The sequence below is a fragment of the Tachyglossus aculeatus genome, chromosome 16 (assembly GCF_015852505.1).
Source record: "Tachyglossus aculeatus isolate mTacAcu1 chromosome 16, mTacAcu1.pri, whole genome shotgun sequence".
In the NCBI taxonomy this organism is placed as follows: domain Eukaryota; kingdom Metazoa; phylum Chordata; class Mammalia; order Monotremata; family Tachyglossidae; genus Tachyglossus; species Tachyglossus aculeatus.
In genome coordinates, this window is record NC_052081.1 from 23,199,154 (window position 1) to 23,223,108 (window position 23,955).

Here is a 23,955-nt window from a genome sequence, read left to right on the forward strand (position 1 = left end):
GGATGATGGGCATGGGTGTCAATAAGGGAGGAGAAATAGTTTTGTCTGGCAGAGGAGAGGGCTGAGTTAAGGCAGGAAAGGATAAACTTAAAGTGAACGAGGTTGGCATGGTGTTTAGACTTTCGCCAGCAGCGTTCGGCAGCTCAAGCATAAACAGAAGGCATAGAGGCCAGGAGAAAAAAATATGATCCTGAATTTTTAAAGTGTCCTTGTTTTCTCAAAATGTTTTCAAGTCGTTTAGCTCGTCTTAGCCCCACAGCACCCCAGAGAGGGAAGAGGGAAAATGGAGGCTTGCAGTGACATGACTTTGTAGTACATTTAGTTGCCTTTTGTACTAACAGAGGAGGCCACTGATAGTGACATTTATCAATGGTCACATAAATGTTGCCACATTATGGCTACCAAGCAGCTGTAGTCCTGTCATGGTTGATGCTCGCAGGACTTGGCACTGTTTTCTCTTTGGCCTTCTTGACCTTCGGTCCTTACAAGTTTCTGCTCAAACAAAAGCCAAGTCTTCCTTGACAGCAGTGTGCCATGCTGGTCTGTCTATGGCATTAGTATTCCAGTTTTCAGCTGGGATGCAGCATTCTCTAAGGCTTTGTTGTCTGACATCCTCAAAATTTTCCTCTACCCTTCTGGCTTTTGGTTTCCTATTTTCAACTAATCATACAGCAGTTCCTTGGTGTCAATCAATCAATCAATGGTATTTATCAAGCACTGTACTAAGCACTTGGGAGAGTACAATACAACAGAGTTGGTAGACATATTCCTTGACCACAAGGAGCTTACAGTCTACAGGACTATATCAAACTGTCTATTTCAAGTGTCTCACCCAGAGCTACTGTCAGAGGTGAGCATAGCTTCAAAGCTAGGAGGCTAACTTCAGACTAGAACTAAATCGGCTGTGAACCTGTCTTCCCATTTGCCTTTTAATGCAGACCACATATGATGCTGATGGAATTGCTCCAGGAATCAATTGTGGCATTTGTGCGTGGTCCAGATCTCATATCCGTGGAGAAGGTTGGATATCCCTACAGCTCTGTAGACCTTTAGTTGCTCTGCAGCGTGAAACTGAGTTGCCACCCCCATCCATTAAGTCTTTCGAAGGATGTGCCAGCCTTTTTAATTTGTTTCCCATTTCTGTTTTTGATTTGGTTTCCCAGAGAGCAGAATTCTATGAAAGCTTTTAGTCCTGCATTGTAAATATAAATCTGTAGGATTTCCCTTGTGCAGGCTGATACATTACTTCAGTTTTCTTTAGACTTCTTATCAGCCCACAACAACTGGCTGATTCCCTGAAGTGGTTTACTATCATTGGCTCATCTTTTTCAGGGTGTGCCTCTTGGGTGAATTTATCCATTCTTGAATGACTATTTCTAGAATTTTGGGTTGATGCTCAAAGACCGTTGAGTTGGATGCACTTCCCAGATTTGAGGAAGCATATTCTAATGCCTATATCTAGATTTCTTGTTGCCTCTTCCAGCATGGCTTCATAGAATTAATCCAACAGGACCTTTCCCATTCCATATCCATGGAAAAGTGGATCAGACAGGGCATGCTCGGCTCTGATCTGGTCAGCTTGGCCACCATGAAGTAGTCTCAGAACCTTGATGAGCTTTGTGGGAGATCCACATTTGCTAAGTACTTCACTCTATACTCCTCTTTTTTAAGGGCTTACTATGTGCCAGGCACTGTACTGAGTGCTAGAGTAGATACAAGTTAATCAGGATTGAGACTGTGAGCCTCATGTGGGACATGGACAGTGTTCACCCCCAACATGGGGCTCAAGTCTTAATCCCCACTTTACAAATGAGCAAACTGAGGCACAGAGAAGTGACATGACTTACCCAAGGTCACAGAGCTGACAAGTGTTGGAGCCAGGATTAGAATCCAGCTCCTCTGACTCCTAGACCCGTATTCTATTCATGAGGCCATGCTGATCCATCTAACGCCAACCTAGTCACTGTGCCTCAATTTTGTCTCCCCATCGACCGCTTGCTCACTTATTCCTTATGGCTTGGAACTCCCTTCCCATTTATGTTTGACAGATCACAACAATCTCCATCTTTGAAGCCCTACTAAATTCATACCTCCTCCAAGAAGCCTTCCCTGATTAACCTCTCTTCTCTCCACCCTATTCATCCTCCCTTCTGTATCACCTAAGAACTTACAACTGTTCTCCTTAAGCACTTTGATATTCACCTTTCCTCAGTCCCAAAGCACTTAATAATAATAATAATAATGATGGTATTTGTTAAGCACTTACTATGTATGAAGCACTGTTCTGAGTGTTGGTGGGGGGGGTTTACAAGGTGATCAGGTTGTCCCACATGGGGCTCACAGTTTTAATCCCCCTTTTACAGATCAGGTAACTGAGGCTCAGAGATGTTAAGTGATTTGCCCAAAGTCACGCAGCTGACAAGTGGCAGAGCTGGGATTAGAACCCATGACCTCTGACTCCCAAGCCCATGCCCTTTCCATTTAGCCACACTGTTTCTCTGTGCACTTATGTACAAAACTTTACACTCTGATATCTTTACACTCTAATGCTTCCTGTATCTGTAATTCTTTATAATGTCTGCTTTCCCCAGTAAACTGTAAGCTCCTTGAGGGCAGGGATAATGTCTACCAATTCTATTGTACTGTACCCTTCCAAATGCTTAGGATAGTGCTCTGCATATAGTAAATGCTCAATAAATATAACTGATTGACTGACTGACTGGAGAGCTCAGATGTAGAGGTGTAAACCTTGTTAGGGATCAATCAATCAGTCATATTTATTAAGTGCTTACTATGTGCAGAGCCCTGTACTAAGTGCTTGGGAGAGTACAATATAACAGAATTAGGAGACACATTCCATGCCCATAACAAGCTTACAGTCTAGAAGGGGAGACAGACATTAATATGAATAAATAAGTTCTATATAATATAGAATTTAAAGTTATATACATAAGTGCTGTGCAGTTGAGGGTGGAGAGAATATCAAGTATCCAAAGGTCACAGATCCAAGTGCAGAGACGAAGCAGAAGGGAAAGCCTGCTGTTGGGTAGGGACCGTCTCTATATCTTGCCAACTTGTACTTCCCAAGCACTTAGTACAGTGCTCTGCACACAGTAAGTTCTCAATAAATACGATTGAATGAATGAATGAATGAGAGCAAGCCGGGGAAAATAGGGCTTAATCGGGGAAAGCTTCCTGGAGAATAGGTGACCTTAGTAATGCTTTGAAGGTGGAGACAGTGGTGGTCTGTCATATACAGAGGGAGAGGGAAATCAAGGCTGGGAGATGACTTGCAAAAGGGGTCAGCGGCGAGATAAACAAGATCGGGGCACAGTGAGTAAACTGACGCTACAGCAGCAGAGTGTGAGGGCTGGTCTGTAGATTAGTGAGTGAGGTTTGGAGGGCAAGTTGATTGAGTGCTTTAAAGCCAAGGGTGAAGAGCTGGACGGGCAGCCATTGGAGGTTCTGAGGAGTGGAGAGACATGAACTGAACATTTTTGCTGATAAATGATTCGTGAAGCAGAGTGAAGTAAGAACTGGAGTGGGGAGAGACAGAAAGCTGGTAGGTCATCAAAGAAGCAGATGCTTTAGTCAACGCAGGGTAAGATAAGTGCTTGGATCAGCATGATAGTTTTGGGATAGAGAAGAAAGGGCAGGTTTTAGCCATGTTGTGAAGAAAGACCTGGAAGAACTTGATAGCAGATTAAAATGTTGTGAAGGTGGGGATTGACAGGATTTAGTCATGGATTGAATACGTGGGTGGAATGAGAGATGAGTCAAGGGCAACGCCAAGGTTACAGACTTGTGAGGTAGGGAGGATAGTGGTGTTGTATACAGTGATGGGAAGTACAGGGTTTGGGTGGGAAGATAAGGAGTTCAGTTTTGGACTTGTTTATTTTGAGGTGTTGGCAGGACATCCAAGTAGTTACGTCCCCCTAAACCTAGAAGAAGCTTTTATTAGGAGAAATGAAATCTCAGCTCAGCCATGAGGGAGAGGACTTGGAAAGTTTGAGAAGGAAACTTGGAAAAACTGTCCAATCACTGTAGTTGGTGTGCTTAGTATGTACTTATGTATACTAGATATATACACTTCTGGAATTTCTCTTTCCCTGTCCCCACTCCTAACCAACTTTGTTCATGAAAGTAGCATATTAACTTCCTTTGAATTTTATCCAAATCAATAAATCAATCAACGGTATTTATTGACCACTTACTGTGTGCAGAATACTGTACTAAGTGCTTGGGAGAGTCCAATACAACAAACTTGATAGATACATTCCTTGACCACAACAAGCTTAATGTCTAATTATTATTATTATTACCGTGCACTTACTATGTGTCAAGCACTGTTCTAAGTTCTGGGGTAGATTCAAGTTAATCAGGTTGGACACTGTCTTACACAATAAACCTCAAGTGAATAAAGTTATTTAGTTAGCATCCCTAACAATTCTAGCCCTCAGGATATGACCAGGTGAGAAATCCAGGGCTCAGCCTGGCTCAATCTGATCCAGTCCGATATTTGAATATGTCGCCCTTGATTACGGTGGCCGAGATGCTGCCAAAAGCCAAGTGACCCTGGTTGACCTTAGGGACCATTAATTATCTGGCCCCCATGCAAGGCCCTAGTCCTAGTTCCTACATGCTCTTATGAGACCGTGTTGAGATTAAGACTGAGGAACAGAGTATGTTTTCCACATTGAACTCCAGTGTCAGCTACTCACACTGCTTGAAGATAGGTCTTTTGAGTATTTCCTCTGCAGCAATGAATTGTTGTTGCTATTATTATTATTAGTAGTAGTAGTAGTAGTAGTAATAGTAGTAGTAGTAGTAGTAGTAGTAGTAGTAGTAGTAGTATATTTTTCAAGAGTTTACTATGTGTCAAGGACTGTTCTAAGTGATGGGGTAGATACAAGTTAATCAGGTTAGACACAGTCCCCTTGTCCCCCTATCAATCTAAGTAGGAGGGACAACAGGCAGTGAACCTCCATTTTACAGATGAGAAAACTGACACAAAGTCAAGTTGAGTAACTTGCCCAAGGCCATATGACAGGGAAGCAGAGGATCTGGAATTAGAACCCAGGTCTTCTGACTTCCAGTCCCAAGCTCTTTCAACTAGGCCACTCTGCTTCTCTGAACATAGCTTCTTCATGTCCTTTCAGGGTTGCAGGAAGGAAGGTACGGTTTAACTGGCTTGAAAACTCAGGAGTCTGAGTGTAACGGCAGTCCAAAGATGATTTCTTTCTGAATGTAGGCAAGTTCTTGATATTAATTCTTTATTTTAATTTGGCAGCATTTGAATGGGTATATATACAACTTCAATCTAAACATGAAACGCTTTAGGGGTCTAAAGGTTGGGTCACCATTAAACTGGTCCCACTCAAAGACCACAGGCCTCAAATCTTTGAGATCTAGGGATTTCAATATATCACCTGGAAATGTGTGAATAACGAAGCCATGGAGGAGAATTCAGCATTCAGCCTATTTGGCTGATAGTCAACATCATGTGCTTATGGAAACCCTACATTCAACGAGGTATTCTTGAATATCTATACAGATATTCATCTGACAGTCAATACCCAGGAGCTTCCCATCCACCAATTCCCTAACCAAAGAAATAGGAAACTGAATCAAGAAGTCCAACCCATCTGTGGAGAGAATGACAGAGAAGCATAGCATAAATGTGACCATCTTCTCCACACCTTTTTCACTGCTGCTTGGAAGGCTGTCCCCCATGCCCTATGTGGATTTTTGAAAACTTTGCATGAGCATCACCCCTGAGCCATGATAAATGTCAAAACAGGATCATACCAACAGCAAGGTCCCAGAACCCAGCCCGTCTACTGGCTTGGGATCAGGTTGATAGAAGTGTGATGTCTTGGATAGGACAGGTCTGGGTGGCGGTGTGAACTGTTGTTGCGGAGCAATTGCAAGCAGGTAGGGTTGGAGGACTACTTGAAGGAGTCCTGAAGTGAGAAACAGCTGGGAAAACAGCAGCCCCAACAGCAGCAGCAATGAAAGCAACATATTACTATTGTTTGGTCTACCACCTGGGTTTGGGAGAAAAGGGGCAGGGAGAGATAGGCCAGGGTTTCTGCCTTGGCCCTGCCACAGGCAGGCCAGATTTCCATATTGGCAGTCCTGCATCCTCAGCCCCAGGGCAGGGCCACTTCCCAGCAGAAAAGCCAACTTGGGTTGGAGCTATAGGGCCAAGCTCGGCCCGACATAGAGAGCACGTCACGTCCTGATGCCACGACTTTGTGATACCACCATAGCATTCCCCCTCTGGCCTCTTGGCCTCTTCCTAGTTATCAGAGACAGACTGGCTGCTTTCACCCAGTTGGGAGGGGGAAGGGGCAAGAGCCACAAAAAGCAACAGGCTCCCCAGGGAGCCACCGAATCGGAAACCCGGCGACAGTTTGCCTAGGTAGTTGTACAACATAGAAGTCAGGGCACACCACCCGCCTTTCCAGGTGTGATTACGTGCAGAGAGAGCAGCTGTAATGAAAGTTCATGAGAGCAGAGCATGTCACCTACATAGTGTGGACAGAATCTAAAATGCCGCACTTTGGAACTTGTGAATAAGCTAAGTCTGGATAGTGATTTTGTGTATGCGGTTAATGGCTTGGATTTAGTGCTTCCTTCCCTCTTCAAAATCCCACTACCCTGCCCTCTGCCGCCCCCCATGAAGTGGTCAAGATACTGAAACAATTCTGTTTTTGGTTTTTCAAATTTACAAAGCGGATGCAAACTTGTCAGGCAATCCATGCCAATAATTCCCAGTTTCACATCCTGCAGTAGTGCTGTTTCAGTTGCTTTGATTCTGCAAAATAGAATTGATATCTAATTTGGAATTCATTGTTTGTGCATTTGATTGTTTATTCTGCTGATGTTAATCAATCAATCAATGGTATTTATTGAATATTTACTGTGTGCAGAGTACTGTATTAAGTGCTTGGGAGAGTACAATAGAGTAAGTAGATATGAACCCTGCCCTAAGGAACTTATAATCTTTGACCTATACATAGCCAAGTTTTGGAACTGTGGCAACACTTCTTCAAAAAATAATCAATGGGAGAAAAATATTAGGAATTTGCATAAACTTTGAGTGAATGCTTTGGCCTAGGGACCATATTATCACCTCTGGGATCTAGTGTCATATGCATAAAGCACCATCTTGTTGCTGCACAAAGAACACTATTGAAACTGTAACTTTCTATTTAGGAGAAGGCAGATTCTGATTCAGTTTTAGCCATTTCCCCATCTGCAACCTGAATTAGGAAAAGCCCCAAATGCCCCTACCCAACAAAACACCTAAGATAATCCAAAGAGTCACTCAAGAGACTGCAACACAAAACCATGCAAATCATTTGCATTCTCCAGTACCTGCGGAGTTTCCGGGTTTGGAGGCAACAGGATGATGTTAGGTGGACCAGCACCTTCTGACTAGAAGCAAATGTAGTTTAATGATTAACGTGTGCAATATATGAACTGACCAAGCACTGTCCTCTTCAGGCAACAAATGGAATAAAAAAGGCTTGTTTACCCAGAGACAATTTAGTTCTAACTAGGAGCAGGAGTTCATCCTAAGACTCACAGGCCTGAAAAAGATTCTCTAGCATCTTCCCCTGCCTTCACCAAAACCAGTCAGGGCAGGCAGTGGCTCTGCTTCGCTGGAAAACATCTATTGAATCATTGCTTCCCTCAGTGACCTAATGCAGCGACGACAGATTGTTACAGTCTGAGGGCTCTTAATCATCCCTGACAATCAACTCCTCCCTATTCCAGTTGAATCCTGATTTCTCTTGTTCATATCATTTCCTCTCTACTTTTTTTTTCCACAACCATCTGCCAACTTCCCTCTAGGCATCTAAAGATGCCACAATCCTATCTGCCAAAGTAAAGACAATCCAGATGGAAAATATTGAGCATTCGGTGAGTGTGAGCTGAGACTAACTAGGGACTGTGAGGACTGTCAGCTCTTTTGGTCCATGCCCTGGTCCAATTAATGTGAAATACTTCTATAGCCCTCTACCCTGAAGTCATCTACTCTGACTTCTAAACTTCCTCTCTCCAAAAGGTCCCATCCACCTGGTCGTATATATAGCCTTCAGATAAAACCAGGGTGATTTTTATCTGATCTAAATTCAGAAAGGGTCAGACCCCTTTAAAAAATTGTGCTTTATTATTTCAATTGATTCACCCTAATATAAAGGGGAAGGAGGCCTTCAAAGTCTGACCAGTTGTTCTTGAAGCATCTTTTTCATTGGAGAAACTCAATAGTAATATTCCTTTCTTAAAATTTGCCTTAAACTTCCTCTATGAACCAGTCAAATGAAAATCTCTCCCTTGTTCAGGAGGCCAGGACACTTATCCTACCTCTGGCCTGGAATGCCCTCCCTCCTCAAATCCACCAAACAATCACACTCCCCCCCCACACCCTTCAAAGACCTACTGAAGGCTCACCTCCTCCAGGAGGTCTTCCCAGACTAAACCCCCCTTTCTTCTGTGCCCCCTCCCCTCCTCATCGCCTTGGCTCACTCCCTTTGCTCTACTCCCCTCCCCGCCACACAGCACGTGTGTGTGTGTATATATAATTCTATTATATACATATTTATAATTCTATTAATTTATATTAATGATGTGTATATATCTATGTACACAGCACTTGTTTATATATTCATATTTATAATTCTATTTATTTATATTAATGTTGTGTATATATTTATAATTTTATTTATTTATATTTATGCTATTGATGCCTGTTTACTTATTTTGTTGTCTGTATCCCCCTTTCTAGACTATGAGCCCACTGTGGGCAGGGATTGTCCCTATTTGTTCCTGAATTGTACTTTCCAAGCACTTAGTACAGTGCTCTGCACACAGTAAGCACTCAATAAATATGACAATGAATATTATAGAATTAAAACTGGAAACCATGGATTGTAAGTGAAAATGAGGCATCCCAAGGGTATGGTCCAATTAAGAGCTCCAATCCAGTCTTCAATTTGAAGCAATTCCTGGGTTCACTACAAAATGCTACTGTTCATGAGAACAACACTACTCTGATGAGCATATTTCCATTTAATTAAGTACCTCCAAAGACTATAACTTTTAGTCAGGAAAAGTCTCTCTTCATTACAAATAGATGCAGTTTAATGGAGGATATGTGAAGTCTCTTTGTTATCATATTATGTTACATTTTCAGGCTGAAAAAAGAAAAATAGTTGCCATGCTCCAGAAAATAATGAATTACCTTTAATTGAAATGAAGTGTACAAAATATATTTCTGGACAAAGACAGCTTACACTAGTAGTTCCTATTTGAACTGTAGAAATAAGCTGATCATAGAAAATGAAAGCTCACCTGATTAGCAGAAAAGGATAAAGAAAGGAAAACGATTTGATGGCACTTACCTGGTTTCGGGTGGTGCTGTTTTCATTGCCCATAATGATAGAAGAGACCTAGTTTCACTTGATAATGAAATGAAGAGGGGCAACTGGAAGAAAAAAATGGATCAAAAAATCACTATAAGCAACGGAAATTAGATACTTTATCTTCTCTCATCTCTTCAAATTTTCCTTCCATGTTAAAATGGAATGTTAAAAGAGAGTGAAGCATCAATGATAACCCTAAGATGGGAGACTTTTGTGACAGGGTGAAGGGTGACGTTGACAAAAATGGGAATTTAAGGAAAGTAAGTGGCTTTAGGAGGGAAGACAGGGAGTTGGGTTTTAGACACTGTTACTGAATCAATAATAATTGTCCTGGTCCCCAAAAGGGCTCACAATTTAAATAGAAATGAGAGCAGGTATTAATTCCCAATTTTACAAATGAAGAAACTGAGGCACAGAGAAGTTAAGTGATTTCACCATGGTCACACAGCAGACAAGTGGCAGAGTTGGGATTAGAACCTATGTCCTCTGAATCCCAGATCTGTGCTCTTTTAGCTAAGTCCGACTGCTTCAAACAATCACTGGAATCTATTAGGTATTTGATGCAGAGCATTGTACATTGGGAAAGTACAATGCAATAGAGTTGGTAGACATTATCCCTCCCCTTAAGGAGTTTATAATCTAGTGGAAGAGATAGACATTAAAATAAATTACAGATAGGGATGGGATGAGTGTCAAATTGCTAAGTGGGTACAGATCCAAATGCATAGGTGACAGAAGGGAGGGGGAAGGGGGAAGGGAAAGGAGGGGTTAGTCAGGGAAGGCCTCATGGAGGAGATACGACTTCAGAAGGGCTTTTAAGCAGGGAGAGTGGTTCTCTGTTGGATAAATTGAATATCACATAGCAATTAAATTGGAGACTAGGACAATCTTTATTAATGCCTTTCGGAATCAGAGTTAGAGGAAGGGACTCCATATGGACAGAATCAACAAAATCAGGGAGAAGAGGGCAGAATAAGGAAAGAGACAAGAAAGATAAAACAGATAATGAGAGAGAGAGAGAGAGAGAGAGAGAGAGAGAGAGGGAGGGAGAGAGAGAGAGAGAGAGAGAGTCAAATATAAGAAAAATAATCCTGGCTCTGAGTCAAATATAAGAAAAATAATCCTGGCTCTGTCAGTAGTCAGCTGAGTGACAAGTCACATAACTTCTCTTTATTTCAGTTACTTCATGTGTAAAATAGGGATTAAGGCTGTAAGCCCTATGTGAGGCAGGGACTGTACCAATCTGATTACCTTGTATCTACCCCAGTGTTTAGTACAGTGCCTGGCACATAGTAATAACTTAATAAATACCATTAAAAATAAATAACTTTTTTGTTGTTCTTTGTGGCAATTTTTATTTGTGTTTTTTTCTTTCTTTCAAATAAAGTCGGAAAGACCACTTCCAGCCCCCCCCACCAGCTGTAAAAATGTATAATAAATCACATTACATTTATTCAATCTTGCACTTTCACTTATGTCTGTCTTCATCTGTTTGTTTTCTCATAAAAGGGAACAAGCGAGTGAAATTTCACAGTTACTTGCTGTTGCATCATTTTCACTGTAAAAGCTTTTTGTGGGTCAGAAAAATACACAAAAATATTATTACAGTCCAAATTCTGAGCCATTCTGAGTAGCTCTAGACAGTAAGCTCCCTCTAGACCATAAACTCCTCTCTAAACTGTAAGCTCACTGTGGGCAGGGAACATGTCTATCATATCTGTCGTACTGTACTCTCCCAAGCACTCAGTACAGTGCTCTACACACAGAAAGCACTCACTATTGTTGATGACTGATGATGATGTTGATAGTTGGAGGACCTGTGGTATTTATTTAGCACTTACTATGCACAGAGAACTGCACTAAATGCTTGGGAGAGTACAATACAACAGACTTGCTAGAACTGAACCCTGCCTCAGTCTAGCAGGGGAAGCAGACACTAAAATAAATTACTGGAATCGGAAAGCAAAAATCAATCACTCACTGTATGCTTGGTGCTGTACTAAGCAAGTGATTCAGTATAGTAGAGTAAGTAGATATGATTCCTGCCAGCATAGAGCTTATAATCTAGTAGAGGACACAGATATTAAAATCAGTTACAGGTAAGGGACGCAGCGAAGCATAAGGATATGTACATAAGTCCTGTGGGTGGGAGTGGGGTGAGTACCTAAATGCTAAGGGGATATGTACTCAAGGGCTGAGGTGATGCAGGAGGGAGGGAACAAAAAGTTGGGAGATGAGATGTTAGTCGGGTAGGCTTCCTGGAGGAGATATGATTTTAGGAGGGGTTGGAAGATGGGGAGGGTGGTGGTCTGTTGAATACGAATGGGGACAGAGTTCCAGGCCAGACGGAGGTCATGAGTAGGATGTCACAGGGAGAGAGAGATTAGGATAAGGCACAGAGAGTAGGTTGGTGTTAGTGGAGTGAAGTGTGCAGTCCTTCTGTGTCACCCTGGTACTTGGATCTGTACACTTTATTCACCCCTTCCTCAGCCCCACGAGACTTATGTACACATCCGTAATTTACTTATTTAAATGAATATCTGTCTCCCCCTCTAGACTGTAAGATTATTGTAGGTAGGGGAATGTGTCTACCAACTCTGTTATACTCTCCCAAGTGATTAATACAGCGATCTGCACAGAGTAAGCCCTCAGTAATTACGATTCATTGACGGTTGATGAGGGGATGAGGGGCCTAAGTATTTCTTCTCTTCAAAATACAACTCGAGGTCCAAAAGATTGCACTTTCACAACTCCCTTCAAGTTATTTGCACATGTGAATGGCATATGCTCACAAATTAAATGTAATGAAGGATGATACTAAAAAAGAACCCACTGCACCTGAAAAATGCTTTTCAAGAGATCAATAGTCAAGAAAGACTAGCTGCAGGATTTGACAAATCTTAACTAAAGATCAGATTCTAATTTGAAAGCTTCTTGCTGGCATCAAACTAAGATTCCCTCTTCCCTCTACAGTAATAAAGGTAAATAGAACTTTGTTTCTACTTACATCGTGGGACCAAGCTTTTTTGCTTTTGAAGTCCAGCTCGCTCTCCAAAACCAGACCTGTGGATTTCCAGCTATATATCTTACTCTGTGTGCTTCTTCCTCTGCCTCCTTTCAGAATTGTGTGAAATTGAAGTTTAACCAGTTTGGCAGACAAACCAGTTGTCTCCACCCTCAGCACAGACAAGAACCAGCTATACCTCACCCTAAGAGAGGAATCAATCTGCATAAACAAGCGTTGCAGATTTATATGGAATGAGCATTTCAGAAGCAATTATTGCAATAGTGCCAGTCATTTTAATAAAGACATTCCAAGGGAAACACCTTAGCAATGTAGGTGGGTTAGGTTCCACACTGGAAAATTTTGGAATAAAATTAATCTCTCCTTTGTCTTTCTGACACTAGAGCAGTAAACAGGCTGATTTTTATTTTTGGAAAGAGAGGGAAAAGCAACTGCAATGTTTACAGCCCAGACTGGTAAACGAGATCGGGACAGATTATGAACAGTCTGAAATGCGATGATGATGTCAGCAGTGATTGCTATTGCTAATGCCTGGCTTCAGTTCCAAAAGGGAACTCACAAGTGAAGTGTCCTTGCCGAAAACACTGGCAGCCATTATTAAGACAAAACCACTTTTGTAATAAAGTCAAAGGCTGAAAAGCAGCTACTTACTCTGGGGCACCATGGCCAATGCCCAGGAAAGTGTTCATGGTGAGAAGCTATGGGTAGAGAAAACAAACACTCTCTGCAGCTTCCAACTAAGGATCTGTGGCATGGCTCCTCTTGTTTTTATTTCTAAGAATTGGCTTGATTATCTCTCTTTTCCTAATCAATAATTCAGTGGAATTTATTGAATGCTTACTGAGTACAGTGCACTACTAGGTGCTTGGTAAAGTACAATCCAACAGAGTTGGTAGATATAATCCTTTCCCACAAGGAGCTTATAGTCTACTGTCTTCCACCATGAAAACTCTTCTCTGCTTTGCATTACATATATATTTGTTTTCCCCCTTAGAACATAATTTGTGTGGATACTTGTGAGTGTGTGTATGTTTAGCTGTCCTTTGTATTCAAAGAAGCTGTGCTGATAGTGTAGGTAGTAATAATAATAATGATGGTACTTGTTAACAGCGTGGCTTAGTGGAAAGAGCACAGGCTTGGGAGTCAGAGGTTATGGGTTCTAATCCCAGCTCTGCCATTTGTCTGCTGTGTGACTTTGGGCAAGTCACTTAACTTCTCTGTGCCTCAGTTACCTCATCTGGAAAATGGGGATTAAGACTGTGAGCCCCTTGTGGGACAACCTGATTGCCTTCTATCTATTTCAGTGCTTAGAACGGTGCTTGGCACACAGTAAGTGGTTAACAAATACCATCATTATTCCAGCACTTGGAACAGTGCTTGGCACATAGTAAGCGCTTAACAAATACCATTATTATTATTATTAATAAGCACTTACTAGGTGTCAAGCACTGTTCTAAGCCCTGGGGTAGATACAAGGTAATCAAGTTGGACTATAGTCCCTGTTCCACATGTGGCTCACACCCTTTATCCCCATTTTATGTAACTGAGACACAGAGAAATGAAGTGATTTGCCTGAGGTTACACAGCAGACAAGTGGCAGAGCTGGGATTAGAACCCATGACCACTGACTCCCAAGCCTGTGCTCTTCCCATTAGGCCATGCTGCTTCCCAAGATGACTTGTGCGTGTGTGTGTGGCTGAGAAACCACAATTCCAGCCATATGGTACACACAAGAAGGCTGCCCTTTGCTGTGTGGTCATATTAATGTTTGCAGCATTTGGTCTCTCTTTCCACATGAAGTTTTTGTTGAGTACCTGTTCGAGTATCCTGCTGTCCCTCCTTCTCCTCGCACGTTCCACCTAGCGTTGCTGCATTACAGCGAGCATAGCTTTGACACTAGGAGACTGAGGACATTCCAGAACTTCATTGTTCAGGACCTTGTCTTGACATTTGATACCAAGTTATTCATATTAATGTCTGTCTCCCCATCCTGACTGTAAACTTGCTGTGGGCAGCGAATGTGACTGCTAATTTTGTTGTATTGGGCTCTCCCAAGCTCTTAGTACAGTGCTCTGTGCATAGTAAGAGCTCAATAAAAACGACTGATTTATAAGTGGACACTGTAAATGAAACATAATCACTGGAACATAATTTGTAGGTTTCTCTTACACTTGCATGGATTCCAAGAGCACAGACTCCTGACAGTCTAGACTCCTCTTTCTCAATGCAAGATATTGTCTCTGAGTAGGGAGAATCCCATGTGAGCTGACCTAGAGAGTGTTAAGGTGAGATTTGTTTACAGGCAGCATTTGGAAGGGCAGCAGAAAGCAAGTAAAGGTAGAGTGTGTCAAACCATGCCATTCCCATACCTGGAATATGGCCTGCTGCTCTCGGCACTGTAATTTAAGAAGGGCATTATAGTGGGCTGAGATCATGCCTTCCAATTTTGTTGTATTGTACTCTCCCAAGAGCTACACACAGTGCTTTGCCCACAGTAAGCTCTCAATAAACACCACTGATTGATTGCTTGATTGAGGAGGTCCACCAAAATAACAAGGTCAATGGCTGAGCTTTGAGGAGAGACTGAGAAGGTTAGAATGCTTTTGCCTGGAAAGATGAAGACTGTATGAGGACAGGATTGAAACTGTAAGAACATGTAGGGATGAGGACAGGACAAGCCTGGAATTGTTGTCCATCAAGTCTCACAGTGTGAGGATGAGAGTCACCCACTGCCTGGAACTGGAAAGTGGTAGGTTCAAAATGAATAAAAGGAAATCCTGGTGGCTTTGCAGGAGCTGCTACTCTTCCTGCAGATCTGGGTTTTTCTGTGTTTCTCATTCGGTTCCTGCTCTGCCCCAACTTCTGGGCCAAGGATGCCCAACGATGCCTACTCTCCTGTGCCCCATGCTGCCTCTGGACCTGAGCAGAGGCAGGGGAATGACAGGGACAATATGAGGTGCCTGGGATGGCAGGAGCAGAACAAGGTAGAAAACAGGAAAGTGATGTTTCACTTGCAGCTCAATCAATCAATCACTGGTGTTTATTTCGCACCTACTGTGTGCTGAGCACTGCGCTAGCACTGGAAAAATAGCAGCGTGGCTTAGTGGAAAGTGGCAAGAGCATGGGCTTGGGAGTCAGAGGACATGGGTTCTAATTCCGGCTCCACCACTTGTCTGCCGTGTGACCTTGGGCAAGTCATTTAACTACTCTGTGCCTCATTTAACTCATCTGAAAAATGAGGACTAAGACTGTGAGCCCCACGTGGGATAACCTGATTACCTTGTATCTATCCCAGTGCTTAGAACAGTGCTTGGTAGATAGTAAATGCCTAGCAAATACTACTACTACTACTACTACTACTAGTAGTAGTAGTAGTAGTAGGGCTTGGGAAACTTGGCAATCAGCTTTCTCCCTCCTCCCTTACCTCACTGATCTCCTACTTCAACCTACTCCATAACCTCCACTCCTCTAATGCCAACCTACTCTCTTACCTCAGTCTCATCAATTCCACCTATGTCCTCTTGCTCATGTCCACCCTCTGGCTTAGAACTCCCTCCCCCTCCACATATACCACACCACTACTCTCCCCACCTCCACTCTCCCCACCTTTAAAGCTTTATCACATCTCCTCCAAGAGATCTCCCCCTACTAAGCCCACTTTTCTCCTACTCCCTCCCTCTTCTAGGATTTGAACCCTTTAAGCACTTGATATTCACCCCATGCTCAGCCCCACAGCACTCATGTACAGATACATAGTTATTTTAATGCCTGTCTCCCTGCCTAGACTTTAAGCTCCTTGTGGGTATGGTACAACTACCAACTCTCTCACATGCTTAGTACGGATCCATGCACATAAAAAGCACTCAATGAATACCACTGATTGATTAGAGTATAGGTATTTCTATGCAAAGCACTATGCTAAATGCGTAATAGGTAAGTGGAGTAAGCAGATTCGACCTAGCCCCTATCCCATGTAGCGGGGCACATAGCCAGAATAATAACAATGAACTCTACAATGAACTCTAGAGAAGCAGGACAGTTCAGTGGAAAGAGCATAGACCTGGACGTCAGATGACCTGGGGTCTAATCCTGGCTCTGCCACCTGCCTGCTGTGTGATCTTGGGCAAGTCACTTAACATCTCTGTGCCTCAGTTACCTTATAGGTAAAATGGGGTTCTCTGGATTCATGAAATCCCCTTTGGAAGCAGCTCGGAACCTTCCAAGGAAGCCAAGTGAGTTACTCAGGCAATGGCATTTAGGCAGCTTCTCAAGGAGACCTGACAGACAAGGTGACTGAATGACTCCTCCCCTTAAGCATGGATCATTGGGAAGTCTGGGCAATCGGAAAGAAGCACAGCTGTGTCTCTTGAGGAAAAACGGAAGATGTTGAGCTCTATCGGACTGAATCAATTTGAAGAGCTGGTCTTCCCAATCACCAAGGAAAGCAGTTTAGTGAATTTTCACCAACCAAGATGAACTATCTACAACTGTTGCTCTAGCATCAGCTTTGTTTTGAGCCCAGTGGAAAGAGCACCACTCTGGGAGTTGAAGGCTTAGGTTCAAATTCTGGTGCTCCATACCAGTTATGATGGATTGTTCTCTCCCAAGCACTTAGTACAGTGTTCCACACAAAGTAAACACTCAATAAATACGATTCATTTATTCATTTATTGACTGGTGCTGCCTCTAGCTGGGTAATGTGGGGAAAGCCAGCACATTCACCTTGCAACAAGCTGCACCTCTGGCCTGCCCACCATGCCAGGGCAAAACACTGCATCTTGGGTTGCCAGCTGTGAAAGGTGAGTTGGTGCTAGCCTTGAGACAGTAAGCTCGTCTCTAGACTAAGCTCCCTGTGGGCAGGGAATAGGTCTTCTAACTCTGTTATTCCGTATTCTCCCAAGTGCTTAGTGCAGTGCTCTGCACACAGTAAGTGCTCAATAACTACGATTAACTTATTGATTGATTGATTAAAGATGGTTTAAGGTGTTCAAGGACATGACAGCTGCTGAGATCAGTTGTCAAAGAGAAGGTTCCCAAAGCCAGGAACTGCTCTAAAACAGAGGATGCCAAACCCCGTGCTTCAGAGGGGACACCGATGAATTGGTGTCTCCTAAAGCCAGAATTAAAGGCATTACCTTGGCCAGCTGGGATAGGGTATTTATAGGCCTGTTACCCTGTCCTCAAAAATATAAACAAATGACTGTGCAATTAGAGCGTGTCAGATTTCAGAAGCTTGTTTTATTTAAAGATGTACTTTTCCACTTCGTCTGAGAGAAACACACCGGGCCTTGGATCATCAGCGTTTCCGCTCTGTTTTGGGTGAGAAATGCTTCCGCCCCTGATGCTCCTTACATTGCCTCGTCTTACTTGACCTGACCCAGAAAACGTGTGAGCAATATTTTCCACAAATCATTCTGCTTGCATTGTTTCCACAAATAACTAACTCAGGGATGAAGGGTTTGGGTGAATCGAGTATAAATAGTAATCCTAAATAGAACACGATTTAGTTTCGAGAAGCAACATGGCCTAGTGGATAAACCACAGACCTAGGAGTCAGAAGGACCTGGGCTCTAATCCCGGCTCCACCACTTGTCAGCTGTGTGACCTTGACCAAGTCACTTCATTTATTCATTCAATCTTATTTTTTGAGTGCTTACTGTGTGCAGAGCACCGTACTAACTGCTCTATGCCTCAGTTACCCCATTTGTAAAATGGGTTACTGAGACTGTGAGCTGGACTGTGTGGGACCTGGACTGTGTCCAACCTGATTAGCTTATATCTACCCCAGTGTTTAATACAGTGCTTAAGCTCATAGTAAGTCTTAACAGATACCATTTATAGAACAAAAACAAAAAAAAAACTAACACACCTAAGCGTTCCACCCACTAAACTGGAAATCAGGACTACTGAATCTGACTCCTTCCTTTTTCTTGACTTATGTGACCTTGGGAAAGTTATCTATCTTCTCTGGGCCTCTCTTTCCCCTCTTTCAAGTGTCTAGGAATGTCACGAAAAAATGTTGCTAATCAATATAAGGTGACAAAGAGTTTTCCAAATTAATTTCCCTTTTAAAAATATGTTTAACACATATAAGCAGCCTGGCCAATTAAGTCAGGTTCACCAAAAGTTGCCTGCTTATCCATTTTTTCACTCACCCTTCTCACATTTAGTTATGTTTTAGCAATGAAGCAGGGTCCTGAGGCTACCCAATTTTATTGGCTTGCCATCTGATTTCTGCAACCCTCTATTTGTAGTCTAGGGCAGTGTGCAGACTGAAGTAGTAGTTTCAGGACAGAAACCTCCAGGAGGGCACGGAATTCCCACACAACCACCAGCAAACTGCACAGCAATGACACGGAACCTCCAAAGTTGGCTCCCAAACCACCTGCCACCTGCGTGAACAAAATCATGTTTGGTGTTTATGCTTCGGATCTTTCCCTTCACAGGAGGGACATAGAGCAGAGGTTTGGATGACATTTCTATGTTTCTCTCCCATGAGAGTGCAATAATAACAATGGTATTTGTTAAGTGCTTACTATATGCTAAGAACTGTTCTAAGCTCTACTACCATTCATTCATTCACTCATTCAATCGTATTTATTGAGTGCTCACTGTGTTCAGAGCACTGTACTAAGCGCTTGGAAGAGTACAGTACATTAATTACCGCATTCCCTGCCCACAACAAGCTTACAGTCTAGAGAGGGGGGACAGACGTCAATACAGATAAATAAATTACAGCTATGTACCTAAGTACTGTGGGGCTGGGAGAGGGGAAGAAAAAAGTAGAAGTGTAGAACATAGCTGTTTCAACACCATGCATACGTGTACAAACCTTTTCTTCCAACATCACGCCCCATTGTTGGATGAAAAATTTCCTAATGCCTTAACATTCAAACCTCTGACAGGAAAGTTGGGAGTATGCTGGGTATACACAACTCTTTAGTTAGAACAACATGAAGTTAGCTTCTCCTTTCCATGCCGTTTCAACAAGGTCACATGAGCGTTTTCCACAACAATAGAAAAGGATCATTTTAACCTAAATGGTGCATTTGTAGTCTCTGCATTCTCAATGTGAAGTCAGGTCACACCATTCATGAAACTGAAGTCATTCAATTTGAACAGGGGGAGAATGTGGTCTAATGGAAAGAGCAGAGGTCTGCATTCTTATCCCAGCTCTGCCTTGTGTCCACTGTGTGACCTCAGATGAGTTACTTCACCTCTCTGGGCCTCCGTTTCCTCATCTGTAACATAGGGATGAAAATATCTGGCTGTTCTTCCCTCCCAGGGATGTTATCCTTCTAGACTGTAAGCTTTTTGTGGACAGGGAACCAAGTCTTTTGAATTGTTTTCTCCCCAGGACTTAGTACAGTGCTCTACACACGGTAGGAGTGCCATTGATTAATTAGTTGATTGATTATTGGAACAAAGTTAGATTAGTAGTACTACTGGATGCATTTATTGAGCACCCGCTGAGTGCCATGCATTGTATTAAGTGCTCAGGAAAGTACAACTGAAATACAAGAAAAGTTCCTTGTCTACCAACAGCTTTCGTGTGAAGGCACTTTGAAAAAAAATGAAAAAGCACTTCACAAAGTCAAAACATTATTTTTTACAGTTCACACTGTAGGTGATACCCATGAAGAATTTGTTGGGACCCTAACTGGCCTTATTTGCTTGGCTTTTCTCCTTTCTCTACTCTCTGCTTACTCTATTTAGTTTTCTTTCCCCATCCGTTCTCATTGCTATCACCTTTAAGCAGCGTGGCTTAGTGGAAAGAGCACGGATTTGGGAGTCAGAGAAAGTAGGTTCTAATCCCAGCTCTGCCACTCATCAGCTGTGTGACCTTGGGCAAGCCACTTAACTTCTCTTTGCCTCAGCTACCTCATCTGTAAGATGGGAATTAAGACTGTGAGCACCACGTGAGACAACCTGATTACCTTGTATCTGCCCCAGAACTTGGAACAGTGCTTGGTACATAGTAAGCACTTAATAAATGCCATAATCATTATTATTATTATTATTATTATTAATATTATTATTATCATTATTATTCACGCCTTTCTCGCTGACCCTTGGAATTCCATCTACATCTGTTCCCCTCCTAAACTTCCTCCTGGAAAACACCCCCTTAACTTTCCCCCTTATTCTTACAGCTCCCATTCTAAATTCTCATTCATTCATTCATTCAATCGTATTTATTGAGCACTTACTGTGTGCAGAGCACTGTACTAAGCGCTTGGGAAGTACAAGTTGGCAACATATAGAGACGATCCCTACCCAACAACGGGCTCACAGTCTAGAAGGGGGAGACAGGCAACAAAACAAAACAAAACATTCTCATCTCCCTCCCCCTGGCTTTGTCTCCTGATTTCATCCCTCCTGTTCTTTGGTTTCCCAATTTCCCCTTCTGCTCACCTTCCTCCCACTCCCATGTCTCTCTATTGACTCCATTCTTTCTCCTCTTTGGTCTCCTTCCTCTCTCTCCATTCAGATTTCTTCCTGATTTCTCATCGAGCTTTCAGTCTGTCCGCCCTCTCCTCTCTGCTCAGAGTTTCAGTGGACAGAGTTTCAAGAGCCAGCATTTCCCCTACCCCTAATCTTATCTAATGTCTGCCTTCCCCTCCTTTAGACTGTAAGCTCTTTGTGGGCAGGAATCATACCTACCAACTCTGTTGTATTGTACTTCCCCAAGCATTTAGTACACTGCTCTGCACCCAGTGAGTGCTCAATAAATACCATTGATTGATTGAATCAATCAATTGAAGTGGGAATAATAACAGCTCTAGTACATCTTTTCACAAGAGCTGAAAAACAATCAGTCAATAGTGTTTGAGTGTATTGTACTGTACTTTCCCAAACGCTTAGTACAGTGTTCCGCACTCAGCAAGCCCTCAATAAATATGATTGATTGAGTGATTGACTGAGCTTGTACTCTAGGCAGAGCACTGCAGTAAGTATTTGGGAGAGTACAATGGAGTTGGTAGACACTTTACTAATGAAGTAGCTTTTTACTTCCGATACTCACAGTTCATAGTGATAATGTAGACACTGTTTATTACCTTAATCACTTTTCCACATACTTGAGACCAAAGTCAGGGTTTAGTGGTAAAAAGGATGTCTGTGTTTTGTCTTGTACTGTGCGGCCAGAGGCAGGGCCTTATTAACACAGTTTTGACTAGAAAATTCAGTATCTACAAGGCCGATAAATATGATCCCAGCTTGTATATTCATTTATTGTAATAGGAAACAATGAAAGTGCATATTGATTCAATTATATTATATTATATTGATTATATTATCTCCTCCTCCCCATCCCCCTTGCCCTGTCTCCTTCCCCTCCCCACAGAACCTGTATATATGTTTGTATAGACTTATTACTCTATTTATTTTACTTGTACGTATTTACTATTCTATTTATTTTGTTAATGATGTGCATCTAGCTTCATTTCTATTTATTCTGATGACTTGACACCTGTCCACATGCTTTGATTTGTTGTCTGTCTCCTCCTTCTAGACTGTGAGCCCGCTGTTGGGTAGGGGCCATCTCTATATGTTGCCAACTTGTACTTCCCAAGCGCTTAGTACAGTGCTCTGCACACAGTAAGCGCTAAATAAATAGGATTGAATGAATGAATGAATTTGAACTAAAGAGCCTCTTTCTTTGCTGGTAGAACAAATTCTTGGGGAAACTTTTAAACTTAAATTTCCTGTTACTCACAGTTTCCATGAAGCCCATAACTGCTGTCTGAGGATTAGAAGGAACCAGGACTCTTTATGAAAACAAGCTGCTGAAACCCACAAAAATCTAGGCATTTATGCTGAACCCAAAAAACTGAACTATGTTGATGTATCTGAATCACATACATCAACATTTTTTTTTATCAGGAGAGGGGGCAGGGGTTTTTATGTGCAATTACACTCCTAACAAGAGAAACATGTGAGTGTGTGTGTGTGTGAGTGTGTGAGTGTGTGAGTGTGTGTGTGTGTGTGTGTGTGTGTGTGTGTGTTTTGAGGGGGTGAGGGGTGACCAGAGACATTATACCTGAGCTAATAGGCTTGAAAATTCTACAAAATGGGCCCGTTTAAGGTATAATTAACAGGCCTTAGAGTGCATTTTGACCACAGGAAATGTAATTTTTTCTTATGCACAAGAAGATCAAATGAACTTAGAATCTCTTTTCTCTTAAGACATTACTTTAACATATCTTGGCTTTAGCATTCCCTCCAAGGGACCAGAAAGCACACAAGTTTGGCATATTAGTCTGGATTTCAATTGTCTCTCTCCTGCACTGAGTTTTGAAGGAAGGAGCCCAGTCACAAATATCTCTTGAGCACATTATTATTATCATTATTATTAAGTGTCATCGAGTTGTTTCCTATTCATAGCGACTCCATGGATAGACTTTCTCCAGAACGTCCTGTCCTCTGCCATAATCTTGAGCACAACAACCCAGGAGATGTTCAGTCAGTCAATTCAATAACAAATTACTCATTTGTAGGCAGTAAGTAGGCTCTTTTCTAGATCTAACCATTTGTCATGCTTCATCAGTCAATCGTAATTACTGAGTGCTTACTGTGAGCAGAGCACTATATGAAGCTCTTAGAGAGAGTACAACAGAGCAGTTGAATGACACATTCCCTGTCCACAATGAGCTACAAACAAGCATTAAGCTGCAATCTAATAAATGTCATATATACTCATTCATTCAATTGTATTTATTGGGCGCTTACTGTGTGCAGAGCATTGTACCAAGTGCTTGGGAAGGACAAATCAGCAAGAGTGACAACCCCTGCCCACAACAGGCTCACAGTCTAGAAGGGGGGAGACAGACATCAAGACAAGTAAACAGGCATCAGTAAAATCAATATAAATAAATAAAATTATATATATGCACATCATTAATAAAAATAAATAGAATCATAATTATAAATATATTAATAATAATAATAATTGCATTTGTTAATGGCATATATACTCAAGTGCACTCACATAACCTTTAAGTTCATTGTGGGAAGGGGAGTATATGCCAACTGCATTGTAGCATACTTTCCCAAGCACTTAATAAAGTGCTCTGAACATAGAAAGTGCTCAATAAATACCACTTATGATGATGATGCTCTTGTATTGTACTCTCCCAAGCACTTAGTACAGTGATCTGCACACAGTAAGTGCTCAATAAATACCAATGAATATCCCTAAGAAGATGAAATAGTGACTTACTTTTCCTCATACTATCATAGTAGAGATACAGTGCAATACAGCAGTTACCTGGTCTCGTGGCATATAATGATGGCATTTATTAAGTGCTTACTATATGCAAAGCACTGTTCTAATGGTGTTGAACCCCAAACAAAATGCTGATGGGGAAAGAAGTTGAAGCAATAGCCACATTGGAGCGGGGACTGAGCACTGATTCCCACACAAGCTGCCCATCAGAGCTCGGAGTTCTGTGCAGCCTGATGTCTTCAACTTTTCTGATGGCACCTCCTGGTTTA

General features: G+C 42.1%; 1 protein-coding gene across 3 annotated transcripts in view; it reads right to left on the reverse strand.

Moving 5' to 3' along the window:
• TACC2 (transforming acidic coiled-coil containing protein 2) overlaps positions 1–23,955 on the reverse strand; it is a 316,371-nt gene that overhangs the window by 278,371 nt on the left and 14,045 nt on the right. For all 3 annotated transcript variants that reach the window (XM_038757663.1, XM_038757664.1, XM_038757662.1), the window contains exon 2: positions 9,414–9,496. In XM_038757663.1, the coding sequence (XP_038613591.1) occupies positions 9,414–9,446 (33 nt within the window). In that variant the 5' untranslated portion in view covers positions 9,447–9,496. The remainder of the gene's footprint in view (positions 1–9,413; positions 9,497–23,955) is intronic.